The sequence below is a fragment of the Sceloporus occidentalis genome, unplaced genomic scaffold (assembly GCF_023333645.1).
Source record: "Sceloporus occidentalis isolate IW3139 unplaced genomic scaffold, rSceOcc1.0.p SCAF_7, whole genome shotgun sequence".
In the NCBI taxonomy this organism is placed as follows: Eukaryota; Metazoa; Chordata; class Lepidosauria; order Squamata; family Phrynosomatidae; genus Sceloporus; species Sceloporus occidentalis.
The window spans coordinates 45,548,624-45,565,927 of NW_028316987.1; the positions used below are offsets into that span (position 1 = coordinate 45,548,624).

Below are 17,304 nucleotides of genomic sequence, written 5' to 3' on the forward strand. Positions count from 1 at the left end.
TTTCTGGAGGTGCACTCAGTCTCTCTCCAATCCTCATTTACTATGATTCTATTCTAGTTTCTGTGGTGTAATAAAAAAAAGTGAAAAGTGTTTTTTAGTCTGCCTCCATTTTCTCCTCCTGAAGAAGAATGCTGTACAAAGGGTTGTATTCCTGCACCCACTAGGCAATACAATTTGGATTAGTTGAGTTTTTCACCCAGTGTACCACCGCTATACTCCTGTGGCCTTCAGGTTGACTATACACTCAGCCCTTTATATCCACGGACTCTTGATCCACAGATTCAAGCATCCATGGCCAAAAATATCTTTTAAAATATAAATTTCAAAAAGCAAAGCTTGATTTTGCCATTTTATATAAAGGGCATCATTTTACTATACCATTGCACATACTTGGACTTGAGTATCCATGGATATCTATGGGGGGGCGGGGGGTCCTGGAATCAAACCCGAGTGGATACCAAGGGCCCACTGTATTTCTGTGACCTTTGGCTTAAAGGTTTTGCCCAACCATGGATTTTGATAGCCACACAGGATTTTGATAGGAACATTGTTACCTCACAATATCACTGCTCCTCTACAGCTGATAATTTAATATCTTGAATATGACATTGTATGGCCCATTTGAACTTGGTATTTTTTGAACAATGCAACAGCACACCTCAAAAAGTGTGTCTCCAACTACCATACAGAATTCAGGGAACATATGAGATGGATACATGTAAATTATTTGACTGTATAGGTTTATGTACACAGGAGTGTAGTGACACAATTTTCATGGAGGGGAGGAAATAGGTGTATTAGGAGGCAGGGTTTGGACACTGACCAATATGCAAGAGATTTCTGTGGAAAAAAGTTTACATAGAGTGGCTGCACCAGCACCATTTGCGCTTGGACCACGGCAACCGCATGTGTGCAGTCCCGATCCAGGCTGCCACTGTGGTTCTGAACCGGTTGCCGGAAGGAGCAGATTCAATGCGCTCCTTTTTGGCGCAGTTCTTTGTAAATTCAGGCTGGTTTCAGGGCATGTGTCATGTAAACTGCAAACCCCCAACGCGGCCTGAAGCCGTGTTATTTCATAATGCCCAATTAATGCATTTTAATAAGGAAGTAAGTTATGAAGCTTCCAAAAATGTAAACCAATTTAAAGTAATTTTTTTCAGATGCAAAATGGCTTGGTAAACTAAATACTAATAACACAGAAGTAAATGAATATTGTGCAAGTCATCCTACTATAATGATGTTTACTGTCAATAAAGCCTAATGAGCCATGATTTCTCTGAAAACTTGTTGATAAATTGGCCAATTGAAATGCCTTCAAATATATGATTTTCAAAAGTCAGCTTTTGAAAGTAAACTTACTTTTCTATGATGAAGTACTCAACACGTCTATGGCACGTGAGTCAAAAATTGAAAATGATCTTTAAACACAGCTATAGATACATTAGAAGTGAGTCCTGAAAGGTACAAAGTGTACATGGGTGGATGGGCTTCCTTGTGCACTAACAATGTTTTAATAAGTATATGAAATGTTAGTGGTGGAGTTTTACAAGATTCGATCATTTTTTTTTCATTAGATGCCTAAACCGTATCTCTAAATGTTCAACTGCAATGGTTGAAATTTAGTGATTTAGTAATTTAATTTCATGTCTTGAACAGTTTTTGTTCCACATAATAGAGAACAAAGGAAAAATTCCAGGAAAATTGCAAATTTGTAAGCACACAGAATCACACAAGGACATACAATGTTCCTTATGGGCCTGAGGAAGATAAACAGGAGCTGAACATATTGAACTATCCAGGTGAAAGTTATTTTTAAATGTCAGTTCAAGCTGCTATTCTTAGCACTGAGTTCAAACCCTGGGAAGAACAGACAAGTCTTCTCTCCTTTTGCAATGAGCACTATATTTCTACAGCTGTAATCCAGGCTCACAACAAAATATTGGATCACCAAGTGCATTATAACAGAGAGTGTTTTATTTCTATTCATTAAAGCAATCAGTAAAACTGTTCATAAAAGGAATCAGTATATTTCGAGATCTAAATAATGTAAGCTATTTTTGTGGAGAAGCTTTTGAAAACTTGACTAAAGAATATATATATAAAAAATAAAACTAAATAGCTTCTATTTTGTTTTGGGCAATATATGTCAAACAGTTTCCTGAAAACAGTTTCTGCTTACAGCAGAAGCCAGATGAGAAAGGAACACATTTCAAATATTACAATTTAAAAATTAGGTTTCTGATGGGGCATTTTGAAAATTTGGTCTAGGAGCAAGAAAGTAAACAATGGCCCATAGAATGGAAATGTTGGTATTTTGAGTTTGAGAGTTTGGTATTTTGGAACTATTTTATATTTTGGTATTTTGAGAGTTACCACAAACTTTCTTTTTAAAAAAAAATGATGGATATACAAGGTCCCTATTTTGTGTTAATCTGTCAAATTCAGTCTTCCTAAAAATTTCAGATTATTTTTAAAACACTTAAAATAAACAGTGTATGTAAATTGAAGGTGATATTAAAATGAATTATAAAAAGCTAATGGAAGTTCTGGGAGGCACAGAAACGAAGGCAGGGATTTTTGCATGAACTTTTCCTTATGTGTTTTTAGCTTAACTGTACACCAAGGGAAAACATATTCTACTGTGCTTATATACAACATTAATAGGAAGGTGCCATATTGCCATAAATCTAACTATTTACCCATCTAAGCTCAGTTTTGCCTCACAGGTAGCTGCAATTCTCAGAGGTGACATAATGGCCACTAGCATGACAGGAACACAGATAAAAAGCACTTCTGTGGTATTTTATAAGGTACTTTTAACAGACAAATAACATCATGTTATAAAAATAATCTTACCAATTTTAACAAGATTATTTTTCAAAAAAATATTCTTAGCTTTCAAATCTCGATGAAGAATTCGCCTGAAAATAAAGAAAATTGAAACCTTTCTCCAGGTATATGAAAATAATAATAGCAATGAATTATTGTGGCATATAAATTTTCTTTTCTATTATGAAATTTACTTCTTTCCCCTAAATACTTTCTCCTTAATCCTAAAAACTTAATTTGGATGTGAATAACTCTGATTTTAGACTACAGTCTTAAACACATATACTAGTGAGTTAATCTCAGTTGACATTCAGTGATTTAACATTAATGCATGGATCCATACTTGGTATTTCAAGTTTCAGAACACATTATTTTACCCTTTAACTTTCAAGCACTCCCAATGCTGCTCTCTCAAATGTATGTTCCCCTTCCTGAAACCCATGTATGTATGTATGTCCATATCCCCTTACTTCAGAATATATCCATTATCTTCCAACAAACAACTAGTACCAAGACTTGGAGTACACAAAATCTATTCCATCAGAAAATTATCAGAGTCCTTTCTTCAGCACAGTGTTCACCGCACTAAATAAATAAATACTCCTTTGAGACACACAGGCAAGTAAAGCAGAATAAAGTTGATTGCTGTGGAAGATCGCTTGCTCTGAAAATATATTAAAGTCCCAGAGTTTGCAGAGCTAGATATACACTAAATGAGCTTCTCCTCTCTCATTTCTCCCTGTATGAAGAAAAGAAGCAAACCCCAAATTGTGCATGACTCTCAGCTGCCCAGTTACATCGAAATCAGACTGAGCATCTGCAGATTTTGGTATCCATGGGGGTTCTGGAACGGATGTCCCATGAATACCAAGAGCTGACCGTACTTTGAGTGTTGTTCTCTTAAGACATTTTTTCTTCTTTTGAAATACAGAAGTAGCTTCTATTTTTAGTAATTAAATTTAATGTTATAACTCCAAGTCACAACACAAAACATTAGAAATACGTAATAATTAAAACAACAACTTCAAAGCCAGTTACTGTATATAGGTTTAAAAAACAGACTTTAGTTTCAACCCATAATTAAAACAAAGAACTTGCATATAACATCTAAAATGCCTCCTACAATTTGGCGGAAGATACATCTGGTATAGCTCCCTTTCTAATTTTAAGAGATAAGAAAGTAAAAGTTGTCACTTGATAGGAAATATATGGGAGAGCATCTGCAGTAAATAGTTGATACATTCTTCTTTGGGGCTTTAAAATCTTATTATAATCTGCTTTAGAAATCTCCCTTTCTGTTGTTATAAAAAGGATAATATAAAACATAATGTCTACTATCTTCCACTTGGCCCAGACCACAGAGTCTAGGGCCTCAAGCAGATGGGGCAAGAGTCGCCAAAGGCCGCTCTCGCCCAGAATGCTGCAGGACCATGGCAAGCGCTTTTTGGCCCAGCAATTCTGGGGTGGGGTGGGGTCAGAGCAGCTTCTGCCCGTGTTCGGGGCATGTACCATGTAAACACCATGCCCCAAATGCAGCCAGACAGTGCCCCTTTGGGCCCATCTGTTTTGGGCCTAAGTCGCAATTTCACAAGGATCTCATTAAGTCTGCTCTCAAGGTATGCAGAGGGCATACTTCGGAAACTTGTAAATGCCTTCTGTGAGGGGGGGGGGTACTAATAAGGTCAATAAGTTAACAAATATATTTATTTTTCTTAAAATTAGGGTACCACCTGGAAAATTTTGAGTGCTGGACTTATCTTACATCCTGATTAGCATCATCAGCAAATAACCAATCATAAACCTTTTTAACTGATTTTGGAAAAGTCTATGAAAGCTCATGCTGCCAACTTCTTTCTTTCAGTGACTCTCGAAGGTGGTACAAGATCTCTCTACATACTGATTCTGCAAACTAACATGGCTGTATCTTTGATTTCAGAAATGTTTCTCTGAAAAGGGGTACTTCCATTGATCACACATTAATAGCTCTAATCAAAGTGTTGGAAAAGAATTTATATCGAGGGTCAGCAAATTTTCATTTTTACACTCCAAGTGGCAGCCAAGAAGCAAAAAACAAGCTCAACTTTACAACCATATTAAATCAAATTATTGTACCTGTCATGCATGTAACTGACTCCAAGTAACAACTGTATAAACCACTCAGCTACTTGGCTTTCAGGAAATATTTGGCCAGCTTCTTTATATTCTTGAATTTTAAAGTCAAGGTCTCGACCCTGAAACACAAAAATGCATTTACATTCTGACCAAAGCATTACATCTCAAGTCCATTGATGTTAATGGGGAGGCGAAGAGATCCTATTGATTTGAACAGGTCAAAATACTTCTGTCTGTAAATTTCAGTACACAATGTATATATTCTGTTCTATGGGATAAATTCTGTCCTATTTAGAGCGCACACATTAAAATGCTTGGGATGTCTTTAATTTAGGTTATGCCCATTTCATTGAGTCTGCTCTAACATTGGATTCACCCAAATGGTTTTACTTCATGCAGTTAAATTTCTCTCAAAACTCTTCTCATGGGCTATTCTCCAGGAAAATGCCTCTTCTCAAAGGTTACAGGCATCATCTCACAGACTTGTCTTGTATAATTCTATTATGTTATTGGTACCATATGTAAGAAGGAGAGTAAAGCAAGGCCCATGAGGATATGCCCATATCTTTTGTGTACAGTCTCTTTCGGTCAGGTAAATTTCTAAGCGCTTGACTTTGTTTGACTTTTGTCGCAGAGTCCTCCCATTAACTTTATTTTCAAAACTCAAAACTTGACACTATTACCAACGAATAGTAAGTGTTTTAATACAATATGCAGGTTTTCCTAAGGTCTTTTGAGGAATATTCATTCAGCAACTCCTGTAAAATAATGCACAGTGCTTACCTCACAATATTCAGTGACGATGCAAAAACTCTCTCCTTCTACAAAGCTGGTATAAAACTTGACAATGGCCGGATGGTCTAACCTGGACAACAGCTGTGCTTCTAAGTTTGCTTCAACAGTTTCATTGGGCTTGAGGTCCCCCACAGAGATTTCTTTCAAAACCTTCCTGTTGATTAAAAACAAAAAGGTATGGCTTTATTCACGAGCCCAGTGGTTCTCGAACTTTTTACCCTTGTGGCTCCCTTTACAGCTACATGAGGATGTTACACCGCCGCCGCCCTCCACTCAACATAATATATGAATACAAATATTTTGTTAGTTTAGAGTGCATATTTTTGTTTCCAGAAGAGGCCCCAAGTTCCCTCAGGGTGAAACAGACGGTCCCAATGAGGTGGTTTGGAGCCGCCCCATTTAAGGTTGGACTGGGGCCACTGCAAACAGGCACATGGCACCAATCCAGCCAGCTTCCACCCCAAATAGGAGCAGAAACAATCTTTTTGCTGGTTCCGGGGTGTCTGTCCTTTAAACACTACGCCCCCAAGTAGCCTGGAAGCCGCCCAATGTGTAATCGCCATCACAACTTCCGAGAGACTTGGGGACATGGCGCATGTAAATGCCACACACCCAGGCCAGCTGGAAGCCAGCTGAAGCAGCCAGTCTGTTTCGGCCCCTCCATGACTTTCTCTTCCACTCTGGGACAGAAAACGTTGGAGGAGGAATCTGGGCCTCCAAGTCTTGCACCCCTCCTCGATCAACTCTCGCGTCCCACCGGGTGTCACACTCCACAGTTTGACAACCACTGCACTTGCCCTTTCTCGCCAACTGACAGTCTTTATTCACTCACTTTTTATAGAGAATACTAATGAATTCTCTGTAGCACATTTTAATATCTTTCCTGCACTTTTTCAGATCCAATCTGTGTTGTTTAGCTACAGAATGCAGCTGCAGCAGGTGTAAAAGTTGACAGACAGGGCTCTTGTGTCTAAATTTTAAAAATCTTGTTCGAAAGCTCTACCTCTGTTCTTGGTTTTATTGCCTTGGACTGGGAAAACAGCCTCCTATTTTCCCCATAAATAACCTTTTTTAATTGCCTTATTTTTGTTTCAGATCCCCATCATTCTCCTAATCCTTTCCCTGCATTTAAAATAATAAAATACTTTACAAAAGGCATCACAATTGGAATCATAATGTATCAGGCCTAGATCTAAAAAAAACCCAAACCCACCATCTCCATCAGCTTTGTGTTATTTTTGCACATGCCCAGTTCTGTCTCATTTCTACAATCACATGCATTTTTTTAAAAAAAATCTGCATATGCATTTGTATGTGTGCATTCATATATAATGAAAACTAGTCAGTGGTTTGGGTAATGGACTAGGACTCCAAGAGAACTGAGTTAAAACCTCACTTGACCATGGAAACGCACTGGGTGACTTTGAGCAAGTTACAGCCTTTTAGCTTCAGAAGAACAAAATGGCAAATCCACTCTGAATAAATGCTGCCAAGAAAACCTAATGATAGGTTTACCTTAGCATTGCCATAAGTTAGAAACTATCTAAAGGAACACAACAAAACAATATATATATATTAATGATATTTTTTTCTCAGCACACATATTCTTAAAAATGTATTTGATAATAAAACATGCATTTTAAAGTGCATTTTTGGTACCTGTTTTTGAGTCAGGTGTGAAACCTACTTCTGTGAACAGCACATGTATGCTAACATGAGAATTCACAAACATAAAATTCCTCAAGCATTCCTACTTCAGAAAGCCCACCTTTGGGAAACAGAAAAGGCATCTTCTCTCACCAGGGCCCCAAGTCCTGAGCAAAGAACGAGCATTCTCATTCTTATGCTATCTTTCTATCTCAAGGTAGCAGAGCATCAGGGGAGGGAAGATGGCAAATGCCTCACCTCAGACACATTTCCTTGTTCCTATATCTGTCATCACAGCAGGATATATTGTTAAATACAATACATTAATCATTATCCTACAAAAGTCCCCCCAGCATTGAAAAGCCCCATGACTGTCCTCACTAGCTGTCATAACTACACTAATCAACTACTAGTGCCCTAAGCTCCTCATCACTGGGGCTTCTAACAGGAAGAATCCTGACTTAAGAAATATAACTATTAATCTTTTTCTGAATGTGCTTCCAGACCTGTTCCTCATGGAGTAGGGCACCGTTTGGAGATATTCTTTAGAAATGCCTAAGGGCATTCAGTGTGCTTTCTAGACTTTTTTGTCTTTTGAACACCAAACTCCTGTGCTGAGTCAAAAGCTGCATTTGAAATTGCCCCAAGTTTCAGACGTGATGTGGCACAGAGTCTTGAGACTACTAGCATAAAAAACACTACAGATACAGTGCCCCATTGGACACGCACAGCTACTTATATAGTTCATCCCATTATGGCAACGGCTTTAGGGAAGGTTATTATACATCAGCCTGTGAGTTGCTTTATATTTCTGGGCAGCATACAAGAGTTAGCCTCAAAGGGTTACTCAGAGGGAAGTAACAAGAACTATACCTCTATGATGCATGCATTCGCAAAAACTTCTTGCATTAATGCTTGGAAATACGTCTAGGAAATATAATGTGTTAGAAACTCTTAGAAACTGCTTGAAATAAGAGGGAATTGAAAGATGGTATTGCTGCCATGATATGGTACACTGGTAAAACCTAAAAGCAACCTAAAAATAAGGATGTTTTCTTTTTACAAACACTGTTTTTAAAAATGCAAGTACTGTACTGTAGAGATATATTTTGTTAAACAAAGATTCTTTTAAAAATTGTTAAGTGAAAAGTTCATTTAAAATGTTATGCTCTATGCTCCATCAAATAGTGAATTTTCCTAAAATAACTGTATTGCACAACTCTAATTTTGCTGAGCATATGAATACTACAAGCTAACAGTTCTTTAGGAATGCGGATTTACACATTTTCAATAAGGTCTGGGTCTATATCTCAGTTTAAACATTGTATGGGAGCATCTGAACTACTAATTACAAAATTACAAATCCTAGCAGGGGTTCGGCAAATAATTTGTTTTGAGAGAATTAAAAACCCCAAATCCTCACTAGGTCATTTCTTCATTAATATCAGTTTCCCAGCAAGAGTACGCTTTGGAGTAGCAATACATAAATCCATGTAACATCTATCTGGAAATCTGAAAGTAAAGAGTGAAAGTTGCTTGTCTACATTTCTGTAGCCTTGTTCAGTGCTATAAAAATAGGTTAATATCTATAGCAATCTTCTAATCTTTGACTTGGCACCACAACATTATTTCTTCCTACTCCCAGATCATGTCACTAAACTGTCAAACAGAATGAGCTGTCTTTAAACATCACTTAATACAAGATCTTTATGCACCAAAAGACAGGAGTAAGAATCTGATGCACCAGGACAGCTTGTCACCTAATTCACTCTGTGATTTTGATGCTGCCATCACCTGTCAAACAATATGACAAATGTTTATCTTATTAGAATTCTGTTACTGGAGAGCAAATCAAGAAACTATACACTTATAAATTAAACACTGACTTGCTGCTAAACAATGGTACTTCAATACTGATTTGACAGGTTGTATTGCCATTAGCAGAAAAACATTTGTGACAGTTTTAGAATAATTGCTACTTCTATACATGCAATTTAAAAAAGCTTTTTTAATTAATGAAAAGCACAGTAAAAGACATTAACGTGAACCCAAATGCTAATCCCATCTAGAGCAGAGCTATTAAATCCATGGGAATTTGGTAAATCAAAACTTAACATAAACTCCATTGATTCAATATATCTATTTTACTAGTGAGGTTAACAATTGGATTTAAGGCATGTTATCTTAAAAGTAAATTCAACTCTCCCTTTAAAATAAGTGTTTGAAAAATTAGCACAGACTGTTATTAAAATGTCAGTAGAAAATATACAAGAAGGTCTCTGAAACATGTCCTGTTTTTTAAAATTAATATTTCCAATTTTGGCTCCAGAATCTTCTGATCATTTGAGGCTTCTGACAAAAGCTACAAACTACTCAAATAAGTGCAAAATATTAGCCACTATCACATATGGCTTAAATGTATATTCAGATGCAGGAGAGGTGAGAGTCAAGGCTGGCTTACATATGCAGGAACATAACTAAATTTATGTGTACTTGTATAGTGTGTGCTTGATGACTTATAGCAGATTGTGAGTGCAACTGTCAAATTGTCTTCAGCACCATGTTTTTCATCTGGCTCTGAGTCATCAAGAAAATACTATCTAGACCGTTACATCTCCTATAGGCAATTGAGAAAGAATAAAACACTAGTTCTGCTGGATTAGACCAGATGGATCTAATCAACATCCTGCTTTCCAAAAGGGCCAGGTAGATGCTTCTGAGAAGCAAACAAGCAGGGAGTGGTGGCAATCGCTTTTTCTCTTTTGTTCTTGACAAACCGGTAATCACAGGATGACAATGTGTAATATTTTACAGAGGATAGTCCTTTATTTGAAGAGCTACTTTAGAACAATTTTCTGTTAAAGGCAACCTCTATTTGACATCCAATTTGCAGATAAAGAACCACAAGTATGGAGAAAAGGGGTGCTGATGTTGTTCATCCACAATTAATTATGACAACTGGGCAGCTGATTGGGCAGGTACTCAGATGACCTAGTTTGGATTTCCCCAAGCATGGCAAGGTGTATTGTATTTGTATTTCAGTTACAATTAATTAATTCTAAATATGCTTATATGGAAATTAGAACATGCATATTATATGCCAATCTAAGTCCATGTTCATCCTCTTGTTCATTTCGAGATGAATTTTTTTCTTTTGCTTTCCATGATACATGAATAGCCACCCACATACTGCCATTGGAAATTGAAGTTCCATTTAGCCCTCATGGTCAATAGTCCCATATAGGTCTATTATCTAGGAATGTATATATTTATATCTTTACTGACCAATGTTAATACTCATACAACACACTAGGACACTATAATCCCGCAGCCACATTTTGTTGCAGAAACCACACAAAAGGATACTTACAATGTAGGCATTCTATGACACTGTCATCTTCCCAGTTGTAAACAAGAGCCAAAAACCTGTGGCAGCATGATACTAGTGTGAAAATTACTGTGCAAGTGACAGTACTTTCTCAGAGATTGTGCAAGTGTGGTCTCTAACTCTGCTGATCAATTCATAAACGTTCACAAAGCCCTTCTTTTCACTTTTATTAGTGGGTGGCAGTTAATTGATTATTGGACAGTGAGTAAACTCAGGACTGTTGTGCCAATGTTGCAATTGGTTGTACTACTTCAGGATCTAGTATAGCTATCCTGGTGAATATTTATACTATGCTATAGAACTTCCATCAATGTTCCCAAATTTCAGCCAACCAAGCCTCATAATACCACATTTTTATCGTACATCTTTCTATTCCTTTGCTGTGATCTCCTACAAATCGCTTTTGACTTCCTTGCACCTCAGTGTTGGTTATTTCAGAGCATTTTAATTTCCCCTTCCTATATTTTGTTCTTATCAACTGTTACACTATGCATCTATAAAAAATGAATAAAAACACCCCATGCTATTTTTTGACTACTGTAGTTACAATGCAAGATAGAAGTAATGTGCTCTTGTTGTTAGGTTGATCCCCATTTGAATTTAAATTTCTGCCATGGAGGGAGATACTGGAATTCACTGAGGTCAGGAAATATCTGAAATGTTCAAGTAGTGTGTGCTTTGTTTTGATCTGATTTTATTTTACTTTCATTCCATCTAGATTGTGTGTTTCTGGCTCTGGATGCTTGATGTGCATACATTCTTTTTAATATGAGACATTTCTATACTAGCAATTCACTAGAATTCTTACTGAGGTCCTAGAGTATCACAAAAGGCAAGTACTGCATGTCTATCTATCCTACTTCTTGGTTAATCAAAAGCTTTAATTTATCTTGCAGGCATTTTCACAATCAGTCTTTAGTAAGTGGAGTTACTCAAGGCCAAAAGGCAGTTTTTGTTAAATACAACCTGATCAATCAGCTCTACATTATGAAGAGCAAATGGTAACTAAGGAGCTAGCTCAACTGTGTAGAAAATGAATGGTGCTTTTACATTAACTCTTCCACATTCACCCAGGTTTCTGCTTGCTTGCTTTCCAGCACTGACACTTAAATAGACCTTCTCTGTCAGCATTATCTTGGCCAAAATGGTGACCAGAAGTTATCACTTCCAGTTTCCATTTTGGTCAGGATGAAGCCAAAGGAAAAGGGAGGGATTGGGGGCTTTTGGAGTGTGATTTTATCACAAATGCGTGTTTTAGTGTGGCTGGTTGGTTTGGCGGCAAAAATCAGCCAGAGGTGCAAACTGTTTAAAGGGTGAATTGCTGGTCCTTAGGCCAGGAAAAAAGCAGTCCGGGGAGTCTGGAAGGTTTGAAGAGTGCAAACATTCTTGGAGGAAATGGCTGCACGTGGTCCTACGGCTACATTTTGCTATCCTGGCCTAGGGATCTGACCAGTATTTGGCTAAACCCACTTTATGTGGATCCTGTCTCTAACTGTTCAGAGGAGGACTGCATTCTGGTTCCTCTACGTTACCTAGTACCATATAAACAGGCAAACAAAATGCAAGCAGGCAGATAGACACACAAATATAGACCAGGATGGGGCGGGGAACTAGTTTTTTAAACCAACAAATCCCTCAAATCCCCTTTTTGGTTTATAGTGTTTTGTTGTTGTTGTTGCATTCATGTTTTCATGGAAAAAACTGAATCCTGCTTATTATATTAATCCTGTGAAACATTATTTTATGTATTAGAATACTTGATCAACCATGCTTTAATGCTTTCTGACTGTAACAATTCACAGTTATAAGGCTTTGATATGATTTATATCTTTCATTAAAACTTTGAGAATTATATTGGCAAGTTTGTAGCCTATATAGAGAGGTATAGGACTAAACCAGCAAAAGACTAAGTCAGAAAATTAAGTAGCAGAATGCAGTTCAAACATTATGGACACTAGCTCAAATAATAATTGTTCTTTTTAAAAGTGCTCTTTTAAAGCAAATTGTTTTGGTTGAACTCATGTTAACTGTAGGATTTATTTCTGAATGGCATTGCTTGCACTATAAAATAAAGTGATTAAAAAGAAGCAGCTGACACTGGATATTGGTTTAACAATGAACAACGTTTAAATTTAGTCATTGTTGTTTCAGTAAGAAGGTTGGAAAATTGTGATAATAGCCATACTTTTTAAAAAAAGAAAAGAAAAAAGAATCAATTAAAAAAAACAGGACTGGTCAAACTGAAAACAAAAACAGGACTGGTTAAATTTAAAAAGCCCTTTGGTTTAAACCAACCAATTCTGAAACAGACTTCCGTCAAAGCAGTCTGTTCCTTGTAAGGCTACATTCACATATTCCTGAGATAGAACTCAACCCTCCATCTTCTGTTTATCTAAGACTGCTTTTCCTGCTGAGTTATTGTGCTGTTCAAGTGCCACCTAAATTGACAAAAAATAAATCCACATTGTATGTAGTATCTTGGAATCTGTATGCTCATAAGCACTATTTTGGTAGTGGGATTCTAAACACACACAGCCCCCAGCACTTTTAGGTTCTCCATGTAGGTCTCCTCCCAGAAGCATCAAAGAGATAAGCGAAGATTTCATTCACCACAGTCTCTGGTAGCATGACTGTACAGTATTTGGAGCATACTGGGTAACATTATGAAAGGCTTGACTTTTGCCATGTGTTGATGATTGCTTTCTATGCAAAAATATTGTGAAGGGCATCATTGGTGCATAAAACTGTGATTGTTGATTCAAAGTGGAGTTGCCAAGGACATTGCAAATGTGTTGTTACACGAGCTTCTGTTTCTATAGCTACCTTTGTGCTTTTGACTCTGCTAGTTGACAACTATGCTAAAACTAGTGTTATAGTGTTAGCTTTGGCATAATAGCCATCTAGAATCCTGAGGTGACAGGATCATCTGTTTGTTTAGTACAATTGTGATGATTTATATTTTTCATGTTTTTACTCTGCCCCTGTTTAGTTTCTCTGGCAAAAAGTAAAATATACTTAGCCATCATTAGTTAGGGCACAGTTGCTTCCGACCTCACCTATAATGTGAACTTAAATATGTAATCACTGCAGGAATAAAAAACACAAACATTTATATTTAGCTATGGCAGTGTGACACATAACTGGTTGCATCCAGACTACAGCACTAATCTCTTTTTAATGAATGTGTTAGGTCCAGATTTAATTGTACATAGATCACGATTAAATTGATTTTAAACAGGGGGGAGTGATTTCCCCTGTTATTCCATTGATTTTATTTGCATAACTAAATAAATAAGAAGATGAGGAATGGGAAGGACAGCAGTGAAAGAACCAGTCAAGATCCTAAAAAGTAAAGATATACAACTGAATATAAAAGTTAGAATTGTCCAATCCATTGTATTCCCCATCACCATGTATGGATGCAAGAGCTGGACAGTGAAGCAAGCGGATAACAGAAAAGTCAATTCATTTGAGATGTGGTGTTGGAAAAGAGTGCTGAGAATACAATAGATAGCCAAGAAGAGAAACAAATGGGTCCTAGAACAGATCAACCTGGAATCCAAGATGATTAAACTGAGGCTGTTGCTTTGGCCATCCCATGAGAAGGCATGACTAATCAGAAAAAGACAATAATGCTAAAAAAATAGAAGGTAGTAGAAATAACATAAGACTATACGCCAGATGGATTGACTCAATCAGGGAGGACATGGGCTTGAATCTTCAAGACCTAAGCAGAGCAGTGGAGGATAGGGGGCCTTAGAGATGTCTGATATACAGGGTTGCCAGGAGTCGAGGTCTACTTGCGGGCAGCTAACAACAATAACCAAATAAAAAACATCATGCCAATATAGCCCTACCTAGAGATCTAAAATAATCTGAAGCAGTGGAAATGAAGCCAGGTAACAACAGAAGAGAATGTTATAGATCACTGCCTGAAGTAATGGCCTGCTAATGCAATAAAGAGAAAGGGGTGGGAGGAGAGACAAGGGCGAACTGGGCAGTTGCCTAGGGTGCCAAAATTTAGGGGCGACCCTGTATATAAACAACCCCCCTCTTCTCCTCCTCCTCTCAACACCTACGAGGCTTTGGCTTGGGAAGTCAAAGGTAAGGAGGAGGAGGGAAACAGAAGAGACACTGTGAAGTCGAAGGCTTTCATGGCCGGCATCCATAGTTTTTTGTGGGTTTTTTAAGGCTATGTGGCCATGTTCTAGAAGAGTTTCTTCCTGACATTTTGCCAGCATCTGTGGCTGGCATCTTCAGAGAATGCCAGCCACAGATGCTGGCGAAACATCAGGAAGAAACTCTTCTAGAACATGGCCACATAGCCTGAAAAAAACCCACAAAAAACTATAGAAGAGACACTACTCTCAGTCAATCAGTCAGTCAGTCAGTCATGCGACTCTTGTATGTACAGTGCATCCTCGCCTTACGCGGGGATCCGTTCCGGATCCCTCCGCGTAAGGCGAATTCCGCCTATGCTCAAGCCCCATTGTAAACAATGGGGCTCGTGCACGGCGGCATGGCGGCACGCAACAGGCGCACGCACCCATTCAATTGAATGGGACGCACTGCCCTGCGCGTGCCCCGCGGCTTGAGCGCATATGCTCAAGCTGCATAAGGCGCGCCCGCGTATGACACGGGCGCGCTGTATGTGTGTTGTACAGTCCAATTTATGGTTTTGCATCAAAAACACTATTTTTCTGTGTTTCTGTGTTTTTTATTGAAACTCCATTCCAAATGTCACAGCAATAAAAAAAGTCTTTAACCTGTAAAAACCTAACTGGCTTTTTGTCTAATTCTCAATACTATGACGAGAGATTGGAACCTAAGTTTTATGTCATGTTTTGCTTTAACAAATGAAACAATGGAAATCAAGGGGTAAAAATAATTATGAGCGGTGACAGGGGGTGCCAAAATATTTCTCGCCTAGGGTGGCCAAATACCTAGAGCCGGCCCTGAGTAGAAAAAGAAACACATGGAAGACTGGAACAGAATGCTCCCTTAAGCTAAATGGCAGATGGCCCAAACAAGCAGCAGGCTGCATCTGCCCCCGTCTCAAGCTTAGAAGGCTGTGCAGAGCATATGCTAATATCCCTGGGAAAGATAGCGAATGCCAGCTTCTACAGCCCTGCAGCAAACTCTGCCAATAAATTCCCTTAGAGGGTCCTCCATTTATGGAATCACCCAGGACTTCTGTCTTGCTTCATTTCTCAGTTTTATTTAAATAAGCATTTATGACTCTGTTCTTTTCAAGACAGAAATGGTTTGTTGAACTCTGTTGCTGCTAATCTTCCGTATGGAGCAAATTAGCTGAAGGCTTTGAACTCTCGGGGCTAATCTTCACTGATATTTAATATATAGCCTGCACTTTAGGTTTACTTTCTATTTTACATTCAAGTAAACATGTATGGCTCTGATCTGGAATGGGGCCATTGTGTGCAGTTTGGGGGAGCTTCATGTCTTTCCCCCACAGCTGGTTTTTGTTTCAAAAACCACCCTCTCCCACACCCATACATATTTAAATATCTTTTATTATCAGCAATAAAACAATGTAACATTAACAAGGTTTTTTTGCCATTATAGGACAGAATTATACAACCCGTTACCAATGCAACAGTCATTTTCATAAGTATCTGGGCCTGAAGACTAAGATGCCTGCGGGTAGAATGCAAAACAGCAAAGACACATGACACAGCCCTATACATTCTTCCAAAGACTGATACTTTGGATCTTTGTGTGTTCTGGGAGAAGGAGGAAGATGCCCTCAGACACACACACTTGAGAGATAAAAACAGCTTCAGTTGGGGACTTTGTTCAATGTAATTTTTTTTGTGCAGGTTAAACTCCACCATCATTGACACTGGGGTGCAGCAGATCAGTGGCTTGGAGCGGCCTCTGGCCGCTTCAGCCCTGGTTGGCCCCCAGTCAACCCAGGACCACAGCGACCAGATGCCACAGTCCTGAAGCCAGCCACAGCCGCAGTCCTAGATGGGCTGCTGGCAAGGAGTGGCTTTTCACAATTCCTTTTCTGACCAGTTTCTGGCCATCTTAGGTAGCTGCAGAGTGTCTTCTGGCAGATCCAGGGGTGCACCATCTGCTTGTCACACCCATGAAGTAGCCGGAAGTCACATTTTTGGGCCCATGTGTTTTAGACCTATGCTGGCTGTGGCTATTGCCAGTTGCAGTGCAAGAACCTGAAGGATTGCAGAGTTCCCAACCTTAGGCATAGGCTTTTGATCTAATTCAGCAAATGTTCTTTTTTACTTTACTCTGTGGGAAGATGATAAATCGGAACTTTTCAGCAAGTTTACAAGAGTACTGATGCAATTTTAAAAATTTCTAAAAATGTACTAGTGGACAAGGATTTATGGTAATACCGCAGGACCCAGTAATGGTGGCAACATTACTTGGCAGTGTCCTGATATTCGAAATGTTGAATGTTGCGGAAATAATAAATTAACTGCCAAGTCAAATGTAAATTTGCTACATGATTGCCAATCAATATGTAGGAACAGAAAGTCCATTCGAAAATG

General features: G+C 38.3%; 1 protein-coding gene across 2 annotated transcripts in view; it reads right to left on the minus strand.

Moving 5' to 3' along the window:
• The window catches only part of NEK11 (NIMA related kinase 11), a 98,233-nt gene that overhangs the window by 59,198 nt on the left and 21,731 nt on the right, over nucleotides 1–17,304 (minus strand). For both annotated transcript variants that reach the window (XM_089532824.1, XM_089532823.1), the window contains exons 3-5: nucleotides 5,725–5,890; nucleotides 4,942–5,060; nucleotides 2,857–2,921 (exon numbers count right to left, since the gene is read on the minus strand). In XM_089532824.1, coding sequence (XP_089388950.1) covers nucleotides 2,857–2,921; nucleotides 4,942–5,060; nucleotides 5,725–5,890 — 350 coding nt within the window. The remainder of the gene's footprint in view (nucleotides 1–2,856; nucleotides 2,922–4,941; nucleotides 5,061–5,724; nucleotides 5,891–17,304) is intronic.